Below are 24,400 nucleotides of genomic sequence, written 5' to 3'. Positions count from 1 at the left end.
ATTGTATTTTGTTTTATATGGAAGCAGGTGCAAGAGACTTTGATTCTACAAAATATCAAAAAAGGAATGTTAATCATAATTTGGAATCAAGTAATCAACAAAACAGTATTGAATGAACTTAAACCTTTTTGGAAATGTTCATATCCTTATTTGATTAATAAAGAATTTGTACAAATTCAGTGTACAGTGTATTTAGATGTGTAATACAGCAACAATTTTTTTCAAAAACAAGAGGTTTTGTTGGTCACTTGGTTTTTAACTTTGACATTGACTTTAACATACTGGAATTTTGTACACTGTAAAAATGTGTTGAGTCAACTTAAATTAATTTGTTACCCTGCTGCCTTCAAATTTTACGTTCAGTCAGCTCAAATAAGTTTAGTCAACTTGAAATGTTAAGTTGTACTAGGAGACAACTTAGATATTTGAGTTGCTTTAACAAAAAATTGGTTTGTTAAACTTATAAGCTGGGTAAGTTACCTTTAATTTGAATCAACTCAAACAATTTAAGTTGAACTTTTCTAAGTTTAAACTTAAAATTATAAGGCAGCTAGGTAACAAATTATTTTAAGTTGATTCAACAAATAGTTTTTTTTTTTTTACAGTGTAAGAGTATTTTTTTTCGTTAATTGTTAAATAAGTAAAAAAGGACCCCGAACATTGGCGCAAAACTCCATGAGCGTCAAACACAGAGAGAATCAAACATTAGACAGACCTGCTTGAGCACATGCCCAGCTAAACACAATTTACCTGCTACACGGATAAATTACGCTGCAGAGATGGTCAATGAGGCAAGAATGTAATTAGGTTCAATAACATATAATTATCTCTTACAAGACAAGGGTACCACAGCAGCATAGTAAAAATGTCTGTTAGATCAGCACCATTGGATATCTGGGCGTCATACGTTCACTGAGCGCTCAAGAAGCGTCTCTCTAACTTTCTTGTTCTCTCTGGTCATCATACGAAACAGCCGTCCATTTAATTCAACAGCAACAGACTCTCTTCCCAAGACAGCCTCACATTGTATACGATTAGAAACACGTTTCAGTGCTTGTTTTTACATCACAGTTATCTTACTTGATCTGTTTCCCTCAGAATAATCACAATTACAGTAAAACAAGACATGTAAAAATTAACTAAAACTAATTACAAAACAAACATGTTCATAAAAGAATGAATAAATAAGAGGTCCAGCCTCTCTGATATGACGGATGCACACAAACACGTTCACAAATACACATTCAGCGCCTCGTGTGTAATGATAACGTGCTATTGCGTTGGAATGAAAGCGAATTATTCATAAATGACTGATGTGGACATTGTGTCTTAGGATATTATGAAATGCAAGCAGAAACTATTTCTGCGTAAGTTACATTAATTGCATTATTATGCAACAAATTGTGCAAAAATGTTTCTACATACGAATGAAAACTTCTTGAATGATTTCCGTGTGTTTTACATTTCTACACATTTCCTGAATGCACGTGGTTTCATGAATGAGGCCAAAAGTGTATGTTTGGTCTAATAGAGTTCCTCGGTCTGTTTGCCCAAATTCAGTTCAAGAGATTGCCTGGCAATAACACTCGGAATAAAAAAAAAAATTCAAACATTGCCTCTAGTTTTCTAACCTACTCGCATGTCATCAGAGGTGAGGTGACTACACACGCAGAGAGGCAACAGCATATTGCTTAAAATGCAAAGCATGTTGATTTGCCTGTGAAAGGCAGTGCATGGGAAACACTTACAATATCTACACAACGTAAGCAGGAACTAATGGAAAAACCCCTCTGTTAGAACAAACAACAAAATATTTGTTCGACAGACAATCCAGTGTTTCAAACGACCAGCAGACCCACATAAATACAGCTTGACAAATCATAAAACTAACAAGTCAACTGGTCCTAATCTAGTTCCAATGACACATATCCCAGTGTTTGAAGCAAAAATGCGTGACCTTTCAGACAGAGGCGCATTTTGCTGGCATTGCAGTGGTTTGTACACGGCTCTTTGGACCTCGTTTTGTGGCTTTTAGTCTGTGTTTATTAGGTCTGATATGCTGGTGTACTCCCAAGAGTTTTTAGGAGATTCAAAATGACTGTATAGATAAAATCTTACTGTATAGATATCTTTTCAGGGAAAACTTCTGGGTCATTTTAATTTAACTGAATTTAAGGGGAGACACTGCAGGCAAAAACAGTTTTTTCATGCATCTGTCAAGTTTGAGATTTTAGGCTTTTTGGTTTTTCCTAAAGTGTTTTTTCAGACTAGTAGAAAGAAAACATCCAAAAGACACTGTTAAGTGTTTCTTTTATAGCACTTTATCTATTTGTGTCAACAGATTTAAATTGCAATACATATTTTTAAAGGCCTTTTTCTCAAAATGAGTTTTTACTCCTACACTGAGCCATAAATCTCCACTTCAGTAGCACTTACACACACCAAACTTGAAATTTTTATTCCTGTCTATATCCTGAAGGTTTTTACTGAGGGATTTGTTCATATATAATTTGCTTGATTTTATACATTTTATTCCCCCCAAAATTGTAAATAATATATTGTTTTCTGTCTGTTCTAAGTATTTTCCGAATTATGGAGTGATAAAATGAGATCCCTCTGTAAAAACATTTGACTCTATTATGTCAAAAAAATTAAAGAAGAATTTTGAAACGGACTTCATCCAGTGTTTAGATTTTTGTACTAGAAATGTATGCAAATTAGTGCATGTTTCATTAAATAATGGCTTATTTGCCTATTAAAACCTAACATTTTAGAAAACTTGTAATACAAAAAATGTTTGCAATAATCAATGTAATCAATCAACTGGGTAAGGTGATAACTATTAGTTTTTTGTTTTTTTACCCTATTCACCTGCAGTGTCTCGCCTTAATGTCCTAAACTAAATCCTAAACTAAAAGCTACTGGCCATTTAAAATAGGTACAGGTCCTGTTTTAGTGGAACATACTTGAACACAGGAAAGCACACTGTGCTTGTCAAGCCATTTCACAGGGTCATTCTAATGTCGATAAAACGCTTTGTGTTTGTGTATGTATTGTACAGCTAAAATGATTGATGTGTTCATTTCCACGTTTCATTAGCGAATACTCACACTTAAACCCATGATGTTAGTAGCATCTACTGTAAGTATCAGTGCATGCTTATTTATTGTACATTTAATAAATATTTTAATCTGCATTTATTGGTTTCTATTCTAACACACAGAACCAGCTGTGTTTGTTTCTGGCAGAGAAAAGGGCATATCCCTCAACTCCTACAATGGCTATTCTGAAGTCGTTTAGCATAATTGTCATTAACTTGTTCCATAGCTTTTCTCATTCATGCTGTAAACATGCGACTTCACCCCCAGGCAAAGTCTGATTAGAAGACACACCGCAGGTCGGATCTGATCGGTCCGACAAGGGTAAACCAGCAGTTGGGGTTTTGGATTCCAGAACGGATCCATTCACATGATAGACAAACAGTGGAAAAGTGAAAAAGTAAAAGAAACAAAAAAGGTAAAATTAACAAAAAAATTAGGTAAAAACGTCAAATTAAAAAATTAGAGAAATTAATTGAAAACAAAACAAATAAAAAATGTAAGATTTGTGAAATCCCCTCCCCTTTCCTAAAAAAATAACTTATACAAATGTTGATGTAGCATGTGGCATGGGTCTTTCCTGCCCGTCCCTTGAGTGTTGTCAGTAATCAGCGACAGGAGCCAGATCTCGACTGAGCGTCACTGACACATTAGTGTACAGACTCCTCCGGGACACTAGAGGGGAGTAATTCAAGTTATTCAGGCCATCCAGGCTCTGTCTCTCCTTGGATCTACGGAGCAATTTGTATCTGAAAAAACAAAAGGAGAAAAGGTGTTTTCAGCAACCTGTCAAAAACTTATTAGGCCTTGCCTTTTAGCAGATCAAATTTAAAATGTAATTTTAATTCATTTTAAATGTAAATCATTAAACATCACGTTTCATTTCATGTGACACTTTATGTAATTCTGTACTTTATTCCTGAAACATGAGAATGAATGTTTAGGGCCTCATAAAACTAAATTTGGTCACATTTTAGTTTAGTTTTTAGGGTATGGAGTAAATGCAAAATAAGGCATTAACATACATACTAATAAACAGCCAACATGCTATTAATATGCATGCAAATTAGCAACTAGTCGAGAATTGGTCCCTAAAATATAGTGTTACCTCAAATTTATGTAAATATGATTTTACAAATAGTTTAAATGGATTTTATTTTGTGCTTGTTTGTTGAATGAGGTCTGATCTCATGTTGCATCAATGGAATCAATGACATCAATGAGTCAAAGGAACAATATACAGTATCTCACAAAAGTGAGTACACCCCTCACATTTCAGCAACAATTTTGTATATCTTCTCAAGGGAAAATACTATAGAAATGAAACTTGCATATATTTTAGAGTAGTCAATGTGCAGCTTGTATAGCAGCATAGATTTACTGTCCTCTGAAAATAACTCAACATACAGCCATTATTGTCAAAATAGCTGGCAACAAAAAGAGATAACAGCAGTATGTTTTTTAACCATGCAAAGCCACATGTCCTATTTATCGTATTTATGTATTTGTCTGCTTGACAGGACTATACAAAGTTGTGTATCTTGTATTAGAGCAGTTAAAATTAGGTGCTTTAAGTACAATTCTCTCATACTGACCACTGGATGTTCAACATGGCATCTCATGGCAAAGACCTCTCTGAGGATTTGAGAATTAGTATTGTTGCTGTCACAAGGAAGGTCAGAGACGTGCGGATCCATTTGCAGCATTTTATTCAAACAAACAAACACAAAGGGGCAGGCAGAAATCGTTGTCAAAAAACAGGCAGAAAGGTCGGGGCTGGCAGCAAGAATCAAACACGGGAGGGAGTCCAGGAATCAAATACACGGGAAAACAAACACGGAAAGAAACGCTCGGAAATAAAGACCATATGAAACAATAAGACTTCGCAAGGTGGCTGTGTGTGTGAGAAGCTTAAATGCAGTCAGTGTGATGAGGTGCAGCTGTGAGCGGTAATCAGTGCAGTGAGAAACAAGGAGCAGGTGAATGCAGTGATTAGTGCAGTGGCTTGTGGGGAATGAAGTCCATGATGTGTAGTGCAAGAGTTAATGATGACAAGACGACCAATACGTGACAGTTGCTCTCAACAAAGATGGTCAAGACTATTAGAGGTTCAGTAACACCCTGAAACCGAGTTACACTACAGTGGTCAGAGTTACTCTACAGTGGTCAGAGTTACACTACAGTGGTCAGAGTTACTCTACAGTGGTCAGAGTTACTCTACAGTGGTCAGAGTTACACTACAGTGGTCAGGGCCATACAGAGGTTTCACAAGATGGGTTCCATTTGGAACAGGCCTTGCAAGGGTCGATTAATGAAGTTGAGCACTTGTTCTGTATGTCAGGTGTAGAACCTGGCTTTAAAAAACAAATGCGTGAGTGCTGCCAGCATTGCTTTAAAGGTTGCAGAAGTAGAAGGTCAGCTTGTCAGTGCTCAGACCATACGCCGCACACTGCAACAAGTCGGTTTGCGTAGGCATCGTCCCAGAAGAAAGCCTTATCTGAAGCTGGCTCACAAGAAAGTCTGCAAACAGTTTGCTGAAGACAACCAAGAGCATGAATTACTGAAACCACGTCCTGTGGTCTGATGAGACTATAAGATAAACTCGTCTGGCTCAGATGGTGTCCAGCATGTGTGGCGATGCCCTGGTGAGGAGTACCAAGAAAATTGTGTCTTGTCTACAGTCAAGCATGCTGGTGGTAGCATCATGGTCTGGGGCTGCATGAGTGCTGCTGGTTCTGGGGAGCTGCAGTTCATTGAGGGAAACATGGAGTCCATTATGTACTGTACAATCTGAAATAGAACATGATGCCTTCCCTCCAGAAACTAGGCCGAACGGCAGTTTTCCAACATGATAACGACCCCAAACACACCACCAAGATGACAACTGCCTTGCTGAGGAAGCTGAAGCTGAAGATGATGGGGTGGCCAAGTATGAGGAGTGGAAGAGGATTCCAGCAACAACCTGTGCAGCTCTGGTCAATTCCATGATGATTAAGGCAGTGCCAGACAACAATGGTGCTAACACAATATATTGACACTTTGGACAAGTTCACTTAGGGTGTACTCACTTTTGTTGCCAGCTATTTTAAAAATAATGGCTGTATGTTGAGTAATATTCAGGGGACAATACATCTATACTGCTATACAAGCTGCACATTAACTACTCTAAAATATATCCAAGTTTCATTTCTATAGTATTGTCCCTTGAGAAGATATACTAAAATGGTTGCAGATATGGGAGAGGTGTACTCACTTTAGTGACATACTGTATGTAAGAATAGTTTTACTTTTAATTTAGTCAACAGACTCTCTTCCCAAGAACAGCCTCACATTGTATGCGATAAGAAACACATTTCAGTGCTTGTTTTTACATCACAGTTATCTTACTTGATCTGAATTCCCTGATTGATCTGAATAATCACAATTACAGAAAAAACTATGAACTAAAACTAATTAAAAAACAAACATGTGCATAAAAGAATGAATAAATAAGAGGCCTCTCTGAAATGACAAATGCACACAAACATGCTCACAAATACGCATTATGAAACCTCTAAGGTTGCGTGTAATGATAACATGCTTTTACGGTACAATGAAAGCAAAGGGACTCATTTATGATTCATAAACTATTTATGTAACAATAGTTTTAATTTGAATTTACTCTGAAATTCTTATTTTATGTTAACAGTTTCATTTAGTTCAATAATTTACACAAGAATGGATTTAGGAATGATAAACAGAGAAATCTGTTCTGCTTGTGTTTCATGAATAAGGCGTAATCTTATGCAAGATTGGGCCTTTCCATGAAATTCAATTCAATGCAACAATTTACATAATAGCTGTTTATGTAAGAACCATTGCATTCTAGTACCCAGTTTATACAACATCACCAAAGTGTGCACTTGGAGGACAACTGCATGAGCTCAGGATGTCATTTAAAAAAATTACAAAAGAAATAATTAGAAAATGCTATTCTCATGTTACTGTACCTGCCCAGAAACTGGACTTCCCCTCGGTGGTGGTGTGGTATAGACATGTAACGACCAATATCTCCATGAGGTCGACTCACTTTGTAGCCAGCATACTGAACCCTGGAAAAAAAAAACACACATAAGTGTCAACTATGTTCCAAGTCACTGCTAAAAGTTTACAGTATTTACAAAATTAACTTTCTACAATACAAACTATACTACGTAAATGAATCATCATGCAAAAGCAGACGTTTTTGGTTACAGATATCTTTGCTATTTAAAGTCACCCAAGATTATTTTTTTCTTTGTACGAATTTGTTGCATAAAAGGTGACGAACCCAAAACTGTAGTTGTAGATGTGGAGTACTGTGGTGTTTGGCAACTGTTACAAAAAAGAGGTTTATTCTACAGGGTTGTCAGTACACTTCTTAAAACGAATAAATAAGAGAATATGCTCTTAGTCTACTTTTTACATGACATTTACTTAGGTATACTTGGCTGTATAATGACTGTATACTTGGTCTACTTGTACCTAAACTTTTGATCAAGATATACTTAAAGTATGATTTTATATTCTAAGTTTACTTAGCTTGTGGTTTTGTGCACTTTTTTGACAGAGTGAACTCCTATATGTGCCATTCTGGCATACTATGACATATGTATACATACTATCTCAATAACTTGTTCAAGTTTATAGCAATACAACAGCTTTTGGCTGGAAGAACTTAACAGTTCATTGGTGGAACTGAACCTTATCTTTTTGTACAGAAAGATAAACATTTAGCTGATTTTATTGACAATTCTTCCATGGTCTGAATCAACTATATTTATGATGTTGGGTTATACTAATATATATATATATATATTATTACTGAGCACACCTTTAAGTCATTCCTTTTATAGTACGTATTATTCATTTAGTGAGATCCAGATAGTCTAGTCCAGTCCAGGAAGCATTACTATCATCTTTTACAGTAAACCGGCTGCTAGACCACTTTTGTAGGAGTGCCTCTTTCGAAAAAACATGAGATCATTGTGTTGCAATATCCTGTTAACAGCTCTAAAGAGTTTCGTACCTGTTCCAAAGGTCATCATCTTCCCCTCCCCAGCCCCAAAATGCATTGGGAAAGCCATTTATCTTTCTGAACTGCTCCACGGTGAGCCCACTCACACCACCAAAGAACTCCTCATACGGAAGCCTACATATTCAAAGAGATATGAATCTTTATTCACAACCAAACATCATCTATAATTCAAACACAGACTGAACATTATTGTGAACTTACATGTAAGAGTACTTGTTGAGTTTGACCGCAAAGTGTCTTGGCATTTCACCACATCCATAGTAGTTGCGGTCATTTTCCAAAATGTGGTCAACGTCGTGAAATATCACACAATCCCAGTTCAAGTCCTTCATGGCCTCTTTGAAACCGACATTAAACAGCATGGCACGATTGAACGGTTCATTTCCTGCCTGTGGACACACATTTAAGATCATTTCCTAACAATGAAACAGGACTACTTTAGTGTTGCTCATGAAAATGGTAATGTGTAGCAAATTTGTACAGTTGCAGTAAAAAGAACTTGAATACTTGAGCCACACAAGGTTATACAGTATGACAACTTTCCTTTTCCTCACCTGTTCAATGACGTACAAGCCAAACTGCAGTCTCTGCCTCTGAAGCACTGGAATCAGATGACGGAAAAGTATGGGAAGGTGTTCATGGCGATTACGGAAAGGAACCAAGATGGCCACCTAAAACACATGGAATAGGAAAATGACCGCAAATGTTAGGAAAGGTCACTTTTCAATGTCAAAGATTCCCAAAGTTTAGCATTTTACCACGTTGCTACAGACATACAACTGTTTTAACTGGTCCTCGAATCTGATTGGCTGATAAGAATGCAATATTAAAGTGATATCAGAACTCCAACAGCCGTTTCACAGTTTGTAATCGTATCACCAACCGTAACCCAAATCCAATATCATTTGATAAATATTACTGTTTATGTGTCACGGAATGTAGTTTTAGAGGGTTTTCAGGCGAGAATGTACTTGTTTATATTTCAAATATGCAGTTTGTTAATAAAGATAACGTCTATTTGAAAACTTGCATTTTTTTTCTGGACATGTAAGCTCCAGATCATCATGAGATACAATTAGTTTTGGGTAAATCTAACGGGCAGTCTTTGGTCTCATTAAACTATTATTTGTTCCAGAGCAAAATCTCATCATGTTTATGTAAATTCAATGCTGTATATCATAGCGCTGCCTTTGTATGTTTGACTGAATTGCGTAGTAACTTTTAAGATGACTGTTATTGTTGTTTATACCATATTAAGTAACACTTTAGAGTAGGAAACACTTATTCACTATTAACTATGACTTTTTCTTGAATTAATTCCTAATTTGCTGCTTTTTAATAGTTAGTAAGGTAGTTGTTAGGTTTAGGTATTGGGTAGGAATAGGGATGTAGAAAACGGTCATGTAGAATAAGGCATTCATATGTGCTTAATTAGTACTAATAAATGGCTAATATTCTAGTAATATGCATGCTATTAAGTAACTAATTAAGAGACTGTAAAATAAAGTGTTACCAAATATTATTATTCGATAAATAATATTTTATATAAATAATAGTGGTATTTAAAAGTGTTTAGTTTCGAGAAATGGTGCATGTGTTTGTGGTGATGATTTTAGTTACATTGTTCTACCTTTAGATGGCGACAAGGCTGTTTTATAAGTCAGCAAAAAACTTTTATACTGAAAAATAAACACGTTATAAACTGAAGTTATTTTTAGTTTTTAACAACAGCTTAAATCAGCTAACAAATGCACTGAGCAGCGCTGTCATCAGAGATCATCCTTAACAGATGATATTAAGGATATTAATGTTAGGACAAAGATAACGCTTTCCTCAGCAGATATTCAAACTAATGTTTCAGGGTGAATATGAAGAATGAATGCTGTATCACGATTGTTCAGTCCAATAATACTGTACTATACATAAACCAGTGAGCTTTTAAAATAGTAATTCAATATGTTTTTAATGATGCAACTCAGCGTTCCTTCAATACTAGTTCTAAAGTGGCATTTTCGAATTAGTAACGGATGCTTGGGCTGAGCTGTTAAATTGTCAACCATAGAAATGAATTCGTGTCGGAAGAAAGTAGTTCTGCACAAAAGAGGGCTCTTAAAGACACTATGCTGTTCTTTTGTTTATGTATTTACAAACTCGTGCTGTCGAACTGTTGTATAACCGCAATTTCACACTTATAGACGTGAGATATAGCTCTATATCAGTAAACTGTGATCACTTACGGCCGATTCATAGCAGTGCCAATATACAGCCCAGCCATATCTCATGAAAGCATGAAAAAAAGCAATAATGTAAATATGATTTTAGCACACATTTAATTAGATGTTTTTTTTAAATGTTGTCCCAGTGTTGCATCTGATTTAAAAGTCACAACATAAAATAAAATAAAATACTAATACCTACGAGTTAATTCATTTCCATGAAATAGTAATTTTATCAATTTCAGTTAATTGTTTCCCACATCTGATTTAATGATTCATCATTATTCTACTGTCCCATATGTTCTTTAAATTAAATTGTCTTTTAAATTCACTGCGTCCCAGTGTATATAACCACACAAAGAGAAGCAAATAATAGACTTAAAAAAAATAATAGTCTAGTATGTGCACAGTTAAGCCTCAACCCATTTTGCAACAGAGCCTTCTCTGCACCTCAGACCACAAACACACATAAACACACACACACACACACACACACACACACACACACACACACACACACACACACACACACACAAAGAGAAGCAGGTAAGAGACAGTGGTTTTGTGTCAAAAGCAGCAGGAAGTGTAAATGACTAACCTTCCAGCGTGGGAGACAGTCGTGGGGTTTCCAGTGGCCCCCAAACGACAGACTTGGATCTGCCTGCTTAAGAAGTTTCTCAACCTTCTTTAGAGAGATCTCACTCATGTTGACTTTAAGTTTGCCCTCTGATAGACATGAAGAGAGGATATGCATATTATTATAACAACTGCTGTTAATCATTACAGTATTTGTGTGAGCTTTGTGAGAACATTTATTGCAATTACAGCTAATGACACCAGAAACAAAGCTGTACAAGCTCTATTCCAAAACCAGTTTTAAAATGTGCATTTATTTTTTATTTGGTAGCCATTTTGTATTTAATGTCAGTTAATTATTGTGAAACAACCCCCTTCAGGGTGAGATAGGATGGATGATTTACTGTTTCTGTTAACTGTTTTTCAACGCCTGCATTTTTCATCAACTAATGCAAAGTGCAACTGGAGGAGTCTTAGTCACTAATGAAATGACTCTTATGAGCTTCCACAACTCACTCACTCACTGAATTGACCATATAGTGCTTTCCCAAAAAGTATTAAAAGAAACTTTATATTTCTGCACTTACTCATAGAGGGCAGTTTCTCTGGGCAGACCTGATCAGGCATGTATGTGAAGCCCTCCGGGAGGTACGGGGTGGTGGGAACATCTGTCTCACTTAAGTTAAACTCATATGCATAGTCTAGAAAATAAGAAAATCGTAAATTCACACAGCAATACATTACAAACATCCCAACTATCTTCCCAAGACCCAGCCAGCAGTACGTGAAACCACATATTCCATAAACCCTGGTGCATCCTACAGTGAGGGAAACATGATTTGATCCCCTGCTGATTTGTACGTTTGCCCACAGACAAAGAAATGATCAGTCTGTAATTTTAATGGGAGGTTTATTTGAACAGTGAGAGACAGAATAACAACAAATCAATCCAAAAAACATTTTAAAAAAGTTGTAAATTGATTTGCATTTTCATGAGTGAAATAAGTATTTGATCCCCTATCAATCAGAAAGATGTCTGGCTTCTAGGTCTTTTATACAGGTACAGAGCTGAGATTAGGAGCACTCTCTTAAAGGGAGCGCTCGTAATCTCAGCTTGTTACCTGTATAAAACACACCTGTCCACAGAATTAATCAATCAATCAGATTCCAAACTCTCCACCATGGCCAAGACCAAAGAGCTGTCCAAGGAAGTCAGGGACAAGATTGTAGACCTACACAAGGCTGGAATGGACTACAAGACCATCGCCAAGCCGCTTGTGAGAAGGTGACAACAGTTGGTGCGATTATTCACAAATGGAAGAAACACAAAATAACTGTCAGTCTCCCTCGGTCTGGGGCTCCATGCAAGATCTCACCTCGTGGAGTTTTAATGATCATGAGAACGGTGAGGAATCAGCCCAGAACTACACGGGAGGATCTTGTCAATGATCTCAAGGCAGCTGGGACCATAGACACCAAGAAAACAATTGGTAACACACTACAGCACCCGCAGGGCCCCCTTGCTCAAGAAAGCACATGTCTGAAGTTTGCCAATGAACATCTGAATGATTCAGAGGAGAACTGGGTGAAAGTGTTGTAATGATACCAAAATCCAGCTCTTTGGCATCAACTCAACTCGCCGTGTTTGGAGGAGGAGGAGGAATACTGCCTATGACTCCAAAAACACCATCCCCAACGTCAAATATGGAGGTGGAAGCATTATGCTTTTGAGGTGTTTTTCTGATAAGGGAACAGGACAACTGCACGGAATCAAAGTGATGATAGAAGGATATTTTCACCCAAGATTTGATGGTACATGGACCCATGTACCGTCCAATCTTGGGTGAGAACATCCTTCCTTCAGCCAGGCCATTGAAAATGGGTCATGGATGGGTATTCCAGCATGACAATGACCCAAAACACAGCCAAGGCAACAAAGGAGTGGCTCAAGAAGAAGCACATTAAGGTCCTGGAGTGGCCTAGCCAGTCTCCTTAATCCCATAGAAAATCTGTGGAGGGAGCTGAAGGTTCAAGTTGCCAAACATCAGCCTTGAAACCTTGATGACTTGGAGAGGATCTACAAAGAGGAGTGGGACAAAATCCCTCCTGAGATGTGTGCAAACCTGGTGGCCAACTACAAGAAATGTCTGACCTCTGTGATTTGCCAACAAGGGTTTTGCCACCAAGTATCAAGTCATGTTTTGCAAAGGGGTCAAACACGTATTTCACTCATTAAAATGCAAATCAATTTATAACTTTTTTGAAATGTGTTTTTCTGGATTTTTTAGTCGTTATTATCTGTCTCTCACTGTTCAAATAAACCTACCATTAAAATTATATAGTGAAAATTTCTTTGTCAGTGGGCAAACATACAAAATCAGCAGGGGATCAAATAATTTGATGTTTGGGGGTTAGGCAATGAAAACTGCCTCTTTTGGTTTGGTTTTGGTTTACTAGTGTACATTCAAAAACACAAAACCAACATGTTTTTTATACACCTTATTAAACACCTTCATTAAATCAGGTTTGCCAAGTAGGCTAAAGCTGGACATTGGCTTAAATTTTAACCTTGCTTTATGAATGAAAAACATTGGCTAAAATGTCTTCTCGGAAGAATGCCCTCATTTCCTGAGGATATGTCATTGCTGCTGACGGGATGTTCTATGGGAAGGAAGATTGGTGGTCTGTTCTCTGTTCCTCGTAACAATGGTGAGGATAAGTGTATGTTTCGTACCTGTGCCGTTAATGTTGTAGGCACCGCGGACCATCTGCTCAAGAACCTGAGCTCCCATATGCTTTACATTTTCACGGATCTGAATTCCGTGGGCCTGGACCATGAACAGGTACTCATTAACTGAAAGAGAACAAGAGAGAGCTATTATCATCTGAATAACTGCAAACATACTGACACAACACATAATTATGGCCGTCAATCTGCAGCTGGTGTGAGACTATAACATTTGTGGCATTTTCTAAAGGATCATCAGCACGGTTTTCAGCTGAAGAAATGAGAGAAGCATATTTCAGCAAAAAATGAAACACCAATCCATATTTTATCTACACCACAAAAAGAGATGCCAAGAAGGATGTTCATGCTGTACTTTTCCATTCAATAAAAGTGAATGGTGACTAGATGCTTCCTATATTCAACTATAATATAAAATATAAATATGTAGTTCTATCCTGTTGCTACCTAATTGAGCCAACCACAGTCACAATACTGTAATGATGGACACGTCGGCATTCATTTTACACTTAAGTACAACCGTGAAGCTGAACAAATCTGTTAGCATAGCGGTGTTGGTTGGGTGAGAATCCCATAGGCACTGTGTTCAATAGATTTCACACACTTTAACATCCTGTAAAAGAACAACCTAATTTCCAGGCATTAATGTTTAATTTTTGCATCAACAAGATAAAATGTGTGCAAGCATACAGAGCTGGACTCCGTCCTTCATAAGTGTGTGTGTGTCCTGTGCAGTCACAAGGCCATGCTGATAAAGCAGAAAACAATGGCTCTTTATGTGCTGATAGGACCGTCCCTCAGATAACCCACACATCTTTTTGCTCACACTGAGTGTGTGTGTCTTGTGTCTTTACAACAGATTTACAACTGAGCAATCCCTCCCTCAAACACTACACCCATTTACTGTACATGACCACAAACCTCATTTCAATCGGAAACACTGGGATAATAATGGATGTGGTTAATACTGGAGCCCTTCTGTCTTTTTTTTTCTCCATACGCAGACATGCTACAACAGATGTTGAGCACATCTAAAACCTTCTTAAGACATATCTTCACAACATATATAAGCTGCTGTAGAGCCATGCACACACAGGAATCTGAGGAATGTATGCCCACCTTAAAAGCTCTGATTACTCAGTCATGTAGGGTGTGTGTGTGTGTGTGTGTGTGTGTGTGTGTGTGTGTGTCTCATTGCTTTGTGTGACTAATGCAGCTACTTTGGAAACAACACTGGGTAGATATTACTTAACTAAGAATTTTCTGTAAAACATTAAAGATGAATCATAAAAGTACTGTATGCAATATATGTTTTGGGCGTTTCCCAAAACATTATAAGCACTAATGCAAGTTCTAAAGTTTAAATTCATTTAAATTAAATTTTATCGGTGAGTGAGTGAATCAAACTGAATTATTATAGTGCAGATTGATATATAAAGTTAAGTATACATAACATCCAACTTTATTTGCATATATATAGTAAAGCAATACATGCTATATGCCAAATCAAAGTCAACAACCTGATTTTTTTTTTTAAATAAAGTGGGTTTTATATTTTTATACAATAGTTCTCTCTGGTCCTCGAATCTGGCTGATATTAGAGTGATATCAGAACTCAGTTTGTAAATGTATCACTCCGCTTGCTGTACTTCTTACAGCAAGTGTCATGGCGGATGGCCAAATCCAGTATTATTTTTTTAAATATTACTGTTTTTCTGTCACAGAATGTAGTTTTAAGAGGATTTCAGGCAAGAATGTAGTTGTTTAGAGTTCAAATATGCAGTTTGTTAAAGAGAACATCTACCCTGCTGAAAAAAAAAAAAAAACCAGCTAAAACCAGCCTAGGCTGGTTGGCTGGTTTTAGCTGTTCGGCAGGCTGGTTTTAGAGGGGTTTTGGCCACTTAAAGACCAGCTAAAACCAGCTACTTCCAGCTTTTTCAGCAGGGTATTTGCACCAACATTTTCGGACATGAAAGCTCCAGATCGTCAGTGGATGTTTTGCACTCATGAATCCACACAAGGGTAAAAATAATTTTTGGGGTAAAAAATATTCCTCTTTGGTTTCAGTAAACTATTATTTGTTCCAGAGCAAATAGTTTTGACAAAATCTTAAAACATGCTGTATATCAGAATGCTGTCTTGTACGTTTGACTGAATTAGTAGTATTTAAAAGTGTTTAGTATTGAGAAACAGTGCGAGTGTTCGTGATGGTGATTTTAGTTACAGAGAGACTTTTTTCGAGTCAGCAGTAAAGACTTTTATACAAAAAAAAAAATAAAAAATAGAAATAGAAATTATTTTTAGTTTCAACAACAGCTTGACACAGCTAACAAATGCACTGAGCAGTGCTTTCAACAGAGATCACCATTAACAGATAATATTAAGGATATTAATGTAACGATAAAGATATCGCTTTCCTTAGCGGACATTAAAACTAATGTTTCATTGTGAATATTAAGAATGAATGCTGTATCAGATGCAGGTTATTACGACCACTCAGACCATCTCTCTGATGAACCTCTACATAATACAATGCGCTTTTGATGCAGTAATACAATGCCTTTTCAATGAAGCAACTCAACATTCCTTGGTTACTAGTTCTAAAGTGACGTTTTCAAATTAGTAACGGAGGCTTGGGCTCAGCTGTTAAATTGTTAAACTGAAGTAGTGGAAGTAGTTTTGCACAAAAGAGGGTTAGCCATATCTCACGTCTACGAGTGTGACATTGCTCATATATGTATTAACATATTATACTAATGTAAAAGTATGTAATGAGTCTCAATTAAAACAACAACAACAGCAAAACATTTAGTAATTTTGTGACTTTCTTTCTAATGGAGTGATTAGATGGTAATTGCATTTGCTAGTGCCTACTTTTCAAAGCACAACAGCATACTATGCTTTCATCACATTTCATAACATATCATGACCTACAAACTACAGTACACAACATTAATGACCTTTTCATTAAGACCAGTTTATAGCACTAAAGCAGCAATAAACATCTCCATAAATGTTTATGATTCTGTTTGCCTCCTCTCATATCTCACATATCCCGAAGCCCGCTGACCCTCACCCAGCTTCTTATTCAAACAATTACGTACGTAATGACACAAACTGATATGCATATGACTAATATCAGCTTGCATTTTATTACTTTACGAGTTTAGATTCGACCACTCCTATTGATTTATCCTGACATGAACCATCTGATATCCTGTCAGCAGAATGCCAGCATTTCAGACTCTCCAGACGACCATAAAGTGCCTTGTGACTCGAGTAAGCTGTGATCACATGATCATGTTCGGCTGCTGCCGCTGGTAAAGGGAGCGTTTCTGATTGAAAAATGTAAAAAAAATGAGCCAGCTCAGTCTAAATATGGATCTGATGGTCTATTCATAAAATTTCCAGATACATGCAAATTACAAATTTTGGGGTTAATAAGATTTTAAGAATAAAACTTTTAAGCAGTAGTGTATATATGAAAAATATAAAACACATAGACATTTTCTAGCAATGACCACCACCATGAACTGTGCACCAGATCACATGAAGGACAGTCATGGGTTACTCATAAGGCATTAGGGTAGCCCACCCATGCACTACACGTACACACACACACACACACACACACACACACACACACACACACACACACACACACACACACACACACACACACACACACACACACACACACATGTTGGGTTTACATGTTTTATGGGGACATTCCATAGGCGTAATGGTTTTTATACTGTACAAACCGTACTTTCTATCGCCCTACACCTACCCTACACCTAAACCTAGCCCTCACAGGAGATTGTGCAAACTTTTACTTTGTCAAAAAAACTCATTGTGCATGATTTATAAGCCTGTTTCCTCATGGGGACCTGAGAAATGTCCCCACAAGGTCAAAATCTACTGGTATTCCTATCCTTGTGGGGACATTTGGTCCCCACAATGTGATGAATACCAGGTGCACACACACACACACACACACACACACACACACACACACACACACACACACACACACACACACACACACACACACACACACACACCCACCAGTTCTTCAGTGAGACTGATTATTGGTGCAAGCATCACTACCATTGTTTATAATTAGGGGTAGTGATTGTTTTAATGTGGCATAATGACAGAATGCAGTGGCGTGAGGTCCAAACTTTAGTCAAACAATCACAGGAAGCCATCAAACAGCATCATATCAACACATCAGCTCTTCACACATGGAGCTGCAGTGTGACCTTGAGTTGTTCTGGCTCACACACTCATATTATACTGCAGTTCACACACAAACACACACAAAACCAACAAGCTTGTGTTTATGTCCATGTTAGGAATTTCCATTCACACCCAATGTTCTTTAAATAGGCTAATTTGAATTCTATAAACCTATCCTAATGCACACACACAAACTTTCCATTGTTTGTACGTTTATTCCATAGGCATAATGGTTTTTCTACTGTACAAACTGTATTTTTGATCCCCTTACCCTAACCCTCACAGGAAACTTTCTGCATTTTAAGATTTTCAAAACACTACGATTAATAAGCTTGTTATCTCATGCAAACCAAAAAAATTGAATCAGAATTTACTGGTATTACTGTACATTTGGTCCTCATAATAGGGAATACCAGGTACACATACAGTACATGCACAAACACTATGTGCTTGCTTAAGGTGGTTTTATACATTCCAAATATTCCAGTGTGAATGTGTGTTTGGTTTTAGGGTAGAGCCGTGTGTGTGCTTGTCTCGAGTTATTCTTTTTTCAGGTTTTTGAGGTGTGTGTGTGTGTGTGTGTGTGTGTACTTAACCTTATTTTGCACTGCTTTGGAATGGAAACGCCTTCATTTCACCATACTTTTTAATCAACATTTATAAAATAGCGCCAGTTTTGCGCAAATTCTGTAACAGAAACGTGCCTAATAGCTGCATTTCCATTACCCTTTGAATTGTGCGAACTGAAATTGCCTAATGGAAATGCGTCAATTGCGCAAAATTCCCATATATCGCAAAAAAGCTTTTACACTCACATGAGGTTTTTTTTCAGGCAATTTGAAAAAGGAATATTTCGCAAAACAGCAATGGAAACTTGATATACAGGTCACATGTTTAATTTTAGCCAAAATCCCACCAAAATCCGTTGCCATGAGTTATCGTGAGAGGAAAAAATTACGTTTTAGTTGCATAATGTCGGTTAATGAAAAATGAGGTAGTTTTTCAGGCAATTCGAAAAAGGAATATTTGGCAAAACAGCAATGGAAACTTTCTTTTTGTTCGAATTTACAGGTTACATTCGGTTAAATATAGCCAAAATCCCACAAAAATCCATTGCCAGAGGAAAAAATTACGTTTCAGTCCCAAAACATTGGTTAATGGAAACGCCGTCATTTTGCAATACTTTTTAATCAACATTTATAAAATAGCGCCAAAGTTTTGTGCAAATCTGTAATTGACACGCAGCTAGTGACTCTAGTCTTCATGATTATTATGTCATTAGATTAACATATGACTGCCCATATATGCCCCTTGATATACTAACAAAAATTGTCCCACCCAACTCTACATCTACATTTACAAATATTATAATGTACACAAATAGTGCAGTAGCCAAAAAACATCAAAAACATATTCATACGGTACAAGTGAAATTTAAAAGTTATGAGGAAGGGCAAGAGTTCCAGTGAATAATGACATTTGGCCTGGAAAACCCCAGACAAAATGATAAATGCAAATGAAAAACAAAATCAGTGTCCTTTTTTCTCTGGCGTACTGTATACAGTGTAGCTTAGCATCAGGATATGATATTATCAGATGGACACAAGAGACTGGACAGTAAGACCTGATTTCCGCTGGTTTATTATGACACGGCAGGCATGTGACACCGGCTTCCATGACGACAATATCAACAGAGGTCCTCGTTGCTGTAACAACACGACAAACGTCTCATCTGCTTGGCAAGATACTGTGTTTAATTAGTCTTGCGCCCCTCTACGTTACCATCTGTGATGCAAATAACTCACCTAGTGTTGTGCAGACACTACAAGAGGGAAACATAAACATGTCAAAGCAAGAAAAAACACACTATTGCCGCATCAAGTGTTCAAAATCAAGCATCAAAACTATATAATAATAACAGTTGCATTTTGCATAATAAAACTGCTTTTTGACATTGTTCCTCCCCATTTTCCTGACAGAGTACAGGAAACATAGCTATTCTGCAGGTTTACAACCTGACATTTCAGTTTGCTGGCTGGTTAAAGCAGGCCAGCAGATAACTGCCCTTTGATATGTTTATTTGAACATTTGACTAGAAGGAAGCTGGTCCAGAATTATTTAAGAAAGCCAACTTCCTGTTGGAACATACAAGGTTTGGATCAGACACACAAACTCATCCTGTACAACCAGAGTTTCCTCATTGCTGGATGCAACAGTGGCAGTCAAATGAGAGTAATGTGGCATGTCGCTGCCTGTGAACACCCACACAGGTGCACTGAGTGGTGCACTGCCATTATAAACTACACCTCTTCATCAATCATGTGTATAACCTAAAAACTCTATTGTGGCATTTTAGATGTACACTGTTTCTTTTGTATGTAAATTTAACAGTACAACCTTGTAGTTTCTATATGTGCAATGAGAAAAGTGCATTTTAAGGTAAATAGAATGAATGTGGGATGTGCACAGCTCTACACTCTTTAAAATAAAGGTTCTTTATTGGCATCAATGGTTCTATGAAGAACCCTTTTAGAACCTTTTTAAGAGTGTAATTAGTCTGCAGTCTGTCTACAGTCTTAAAAATAAAGGTGCTTTAAAAGGTTCTTCACAGCGATGCCATAAAAGAACCATTTTTGGTTCCACAAAGAACCATTCAGTCAAAGGTTCTTTAAAAAAACATCACTTTCTTACCTTTTTATAATCTGAAGAACCTTCTTTCGCCAACAAGAACGTTTTGTGAAACAGAAAGGTTCTTCAGATGTTAAAGGTTCTTTATGAAACCATTTAGACAAAAAAGGTTCTTCTATGGCATCGTGTAGCATTTTTATTTTTAAGAGTGTAGTGGGATTTAAAAGTGTAGTTTTACCAACAAAGTCTCACAGCAGTTTGTAACTGTTTTACGTTTTGCCGATGGCTTGTTCATAATTTTTTGTTGTGAGTTGTGCATAATTTTTTTTGTGCGGCGTATGTCGGTAGTGAGAGGCAATTAACCTCTCGAATGATGTTCTGACATGTCGTCACTATAATTTATACTGTAAATTACACTTTAGGTACACTCTTAAAAAGAAAGGCTCCAAAGAGGTGTTTTTGCAGTGATGCCATATAGTAGAACCATTTTGGTTTCCCAAAGAACCGTTCAGTGAACAGTTCTTAAAAGAAGCATTTTGAAGAACATTTTAAATAATCTAAAGAATCTTTTTCCACTATAAAGAAACTTTTCTGCATTTGAAATGTTCCATGAATGATCAAGGCTCTTCATCATCAATGCAACTATCAATGCCAATAAAGAGCTTTTATATTTAAGAGTGTAGCAGAAGTGGTTGTGAATCAGTTTCACCTGCTTTGGTGCAAATGAAAATGACAACAGGTGCACTAGAGAGGCAAAAGCAGACAACCCCTCAAAAGGAAATGGTTTTGAGGGTGCTCTCTCCTTATGCTTCTTGAATGTTATGTCTTTAGTTTTGTGTTTTGTTAGGGTCCTTCTCACTACTTCTAGCATGAGGTACAGTATCTTGCACAGGTTGCACAGGTAGTCCAGCTCATCCAGGATGGCATTCGTATGTGCTGTCGGAAGGAGGTTTGTTGTGTCTTCCAGTACAGTTTTAAGAGCATAGAGATGGACCATTACACAAGGAGAGCTGGACAGGGGCAAAGAAGGTCTACGACATAGAAGCAGGACTAGTATCTGCTCTTTTGTGCAAGGAGTAACACGAAAAGCACTGCCAGATCCCTTCAAAATGATGTGCATGTTTCAGATCAAACTCTCAGACTCCATTAGGGTAACATAATATATATATATATATATATATATATATATATATATATATATATATATATATATATATATATACTGGTCCTGAACAGACGATAAGACTTGTGTCAATGAAAAATAAATAGATTAGCTCAGTCATTTTTCATGTGACTAGTAAAATGGCTAAGAGGATTACATGTGGTAGTGACCAGGAGGGTGGTGACTGCCTCCCCCCAATTGATGTTAAACCAAATTCCATTCTTAAAAGAGATATTTACAGATAATGTACTCACCCCCTTGTCATCCAAGATGTTCATGTCTTTCTTTCTTTAGCTGTAAAGAAATTATGTTTTTTGAGGAAAACATTTCAGGATTTCTCTACATATAATGGCCAAGTTTGAACATCCAAAATGCAGTTTCATTGCAGCTTCAAAGGGCTGTAAACGATCCCAGCTGAGAAAGAAGGGTCTTATCTAGTAAAACAATTGGTTATTTTCTAAAAAAAAAAAATGTACAATTTGTATACTTTTTAATCTCAAATGCTCGTCTTGTCTAGCTCTGTGTGAACACTGTCTATTCTGGTTCAAGACAGTTAACTCCCATCGTATTTTCTCCTCCAGCTTCAAAATCATCCTGCATTGCTGTAGAAGTTCTGATCCAGGTGTTTGGAAAGTGAACATGCAAAGAAGATCAAACAACCTGTCATGACTCTGGACTGTGGGTTACCTCAGCCACCTGAGGTCGCTGTTCCCCTTGCACTGCACTCCCCTGATCGTTCACATCTGTCTTGTCATTAGCACTGATTACACTCACATCTGTTCACAATCATCTGGACTATAAGAACTCTCACTTTTCAATCCTGTTTCATGGCTGCATTGTCTTTGGTGTTGTCTGTATCATTTGTGTTCCTGATTCCTGGCCTTAGACCGTGTTCCCTGTTTTGTTCATTTTGTGTTTCAGTTTATGTTTAGTGTTGCCGTGTTGGCCTTTTTGTTTGTTTATTTTATTATTATTTCATTAAACTCCTTACCCCGCATTTGGACCCAGATCTCCCTTATTCAACGTGACACAACCTTTACAAAAAAGGTAAAACAACGATGTTGGACAATTTTGAAGTTGGAGGTTAAAAAAAAAGTATATCAATTTTAATTATTTTTTAGAAAATAACCAATCCTTTCGCGACATAAGACCCTTCTTCCTTGGCTGGGATCATTTAGAGCCCTTCGAAGCTGCGTTGAAACTGGAAGTTCAAACCCTGGGACACTATATGAGAAATACTAAAATGTTTTCCTCAAAAAACAAAATTTCTTTACAACTGAAGAAAGAAAGACATGAACATCTTGTATGACAAGGGGTGAGTACATTAACATTTTGTTCTGGAAATGAACTTTAATGGAGCATTTGGTGTCACATGACTGTCCTTGGACATTAGTCATATGTCTTCTACAGTTCAAATCTCTCAGGATAATTAGAGTTCACCACAAATAACTAATTGTTTAAATAATTTATATCCATGGCCAGTTTGTTTTTCCTCTGTCTAACATGTGCACCAAATTACAGGTGGGGAAAAGTACTTTTTCCTACCTATCACAAGCATACATGGTAGATGCTTTTGCCATTCTTTTTCCCATGAGTCTCTGTGTTGTGTTTCCATGTGCCCTAATCTTTTGTAAACAAATGGCCATGCAAATATGACACTAACCAGACTGGCTGGAATGCCCTGGCTCTACCTTCCGCTCTGCGTCGAGCTGGCCATAGAGTTCATTGACTTTTACAAAGACAAAACTATGCAGATGTGAGGTTGGTAAGATCCTGCGTTATGTCCTCTCATAAACATCCTCTCATGCTACTACATAGAACACGTGAATGAATATTTCAGCATACGCCGTTTCTGCATGACTCTGGGCTGAAGGGTGATTTGTAGTTTTGCAGCATTTGCATGTGTCTTCATGAGTGTTCATTTAAGTAGGTGTTTGGGGATTTTGGTGTTGAACAACCTGCACTTAAATGCGCAATGCATGTGGTGACCTATGTGGTTGCAAAGCTTAAAGAGGAAAATATCAAAAGTCATGCATACTTGATTGCAAAAGCACTGACCTTTCTTGCATGTATGCATATTCCTTATTCAAATTGTTAAAACTGCTCTTTAAGGTAACAATTTCAGTTTACCCCTTCACCTGAGGTCTTCAACCTTTCTCCTGTGAGTTTGTTCCCAACCTGCTCCAACGCAACTGCCTATGATTTTCAGATTAGCTGGTTTAGATGTGTTTCATTATAGTTACAGCTAAACTCTTCAGTGGATCTTCAGAGAGAGGTTGAAGATCTCTGGTGTAGACCAGAATATCATTGAGTCATAGGAATGGGCCTACTTGGGTCAGTAAGCAAGCATTTATCAACCACAAATAAATAAATAAATACAAATCCACAAATCCACATCATCACCTTAAAAGATAACTATTGTCAAAATGCAACCTGGGCAGTTTTTTTTTATTGTAAAAGAGACAAACTTATATCTAAAAGCATAATTACGACAAACGAGGCGTTTTTGAGATTGACCGTGATTTCGTTTTGTGGTCAATGGCCGGTGAATGGGAGTACTAGGGGCATAAATTTGAGCGCATCAAAATCGATATTTTTACAACACTAAGAAGGCTCGACACACCATAAACCTTTGCTCGAAGTATCGCCTGGGTCTCTACACATGAACTCCAGCAT

At 37.2% G+C, this 24,400-nt stretch overlaps 1 protein-coding gene across 1 annotated transcript in view; it reads right to left on the bottom strand.

Moving 5' to 3' along the window:
* Positions 1-296: 296 nt before the first annotated feature.
* Positions 297-24,400, bottom strand: part of b4galt5 (UDP-Gal:betaGlcNAc beta 1,4- galactosyltransferase, polypeptide 5) — a 25,696-nt gene continuing 1,592 nt past the window's right edge. Inside the window, exons 2-9 of the mRNA XM_073823439.1 lie at positions 13,681-13,800; positions 11,534-11,647; positions 10,969-11,096; positions 8,709-8,825; positions 8,356-8,543; positions 8,146-8,268; positions 7,088-7,189; positions 297-3,847 (exon numbers count right to left, since the gene is read on the bottom strand). Of these exons, the coding sequence (XP_073679540.1) occupies positions 3,700-3,847; positions 7,088-7,189; positions 8,146-8,268; positions 8,356-8,543; positions 8,709-8,825; positions 10,969-11,096; positions 11,534-11,647; positions 13,681-13,800 (1,040 nt within the window). The 3' untranslated portion in view covers positions 297-3,699. The remainder of the gene's footprint in view (positions 3,848-7,087; positions 7,190-8,145; positions 8,269-8,355; positions 8,544-8,708; positions 8,826-10,968; positions 11,097-11,533; positions 11,648-13,680; positions 13,801-24,400) is intronic.

The sequence above is a fragment of the Garra rufa genome, chromosome 18 (assembly GCF_049309525.1).
Source record: "Garra rufa chromosome 18, GarRuf1.0, whole genome shotgun sequence".
NCBI classification, from domain to species: domain Eukaryota; kingdom Metazoa; phylum Chordata; class Actinopteri; order Cypriniformes; family Cyprinidae; genus Garra; species Garra rufa.
Note: the sequence above shows the minus strand (reverse complement) of the source record. Positions and strands in the feature narration are given on the sequence as shown.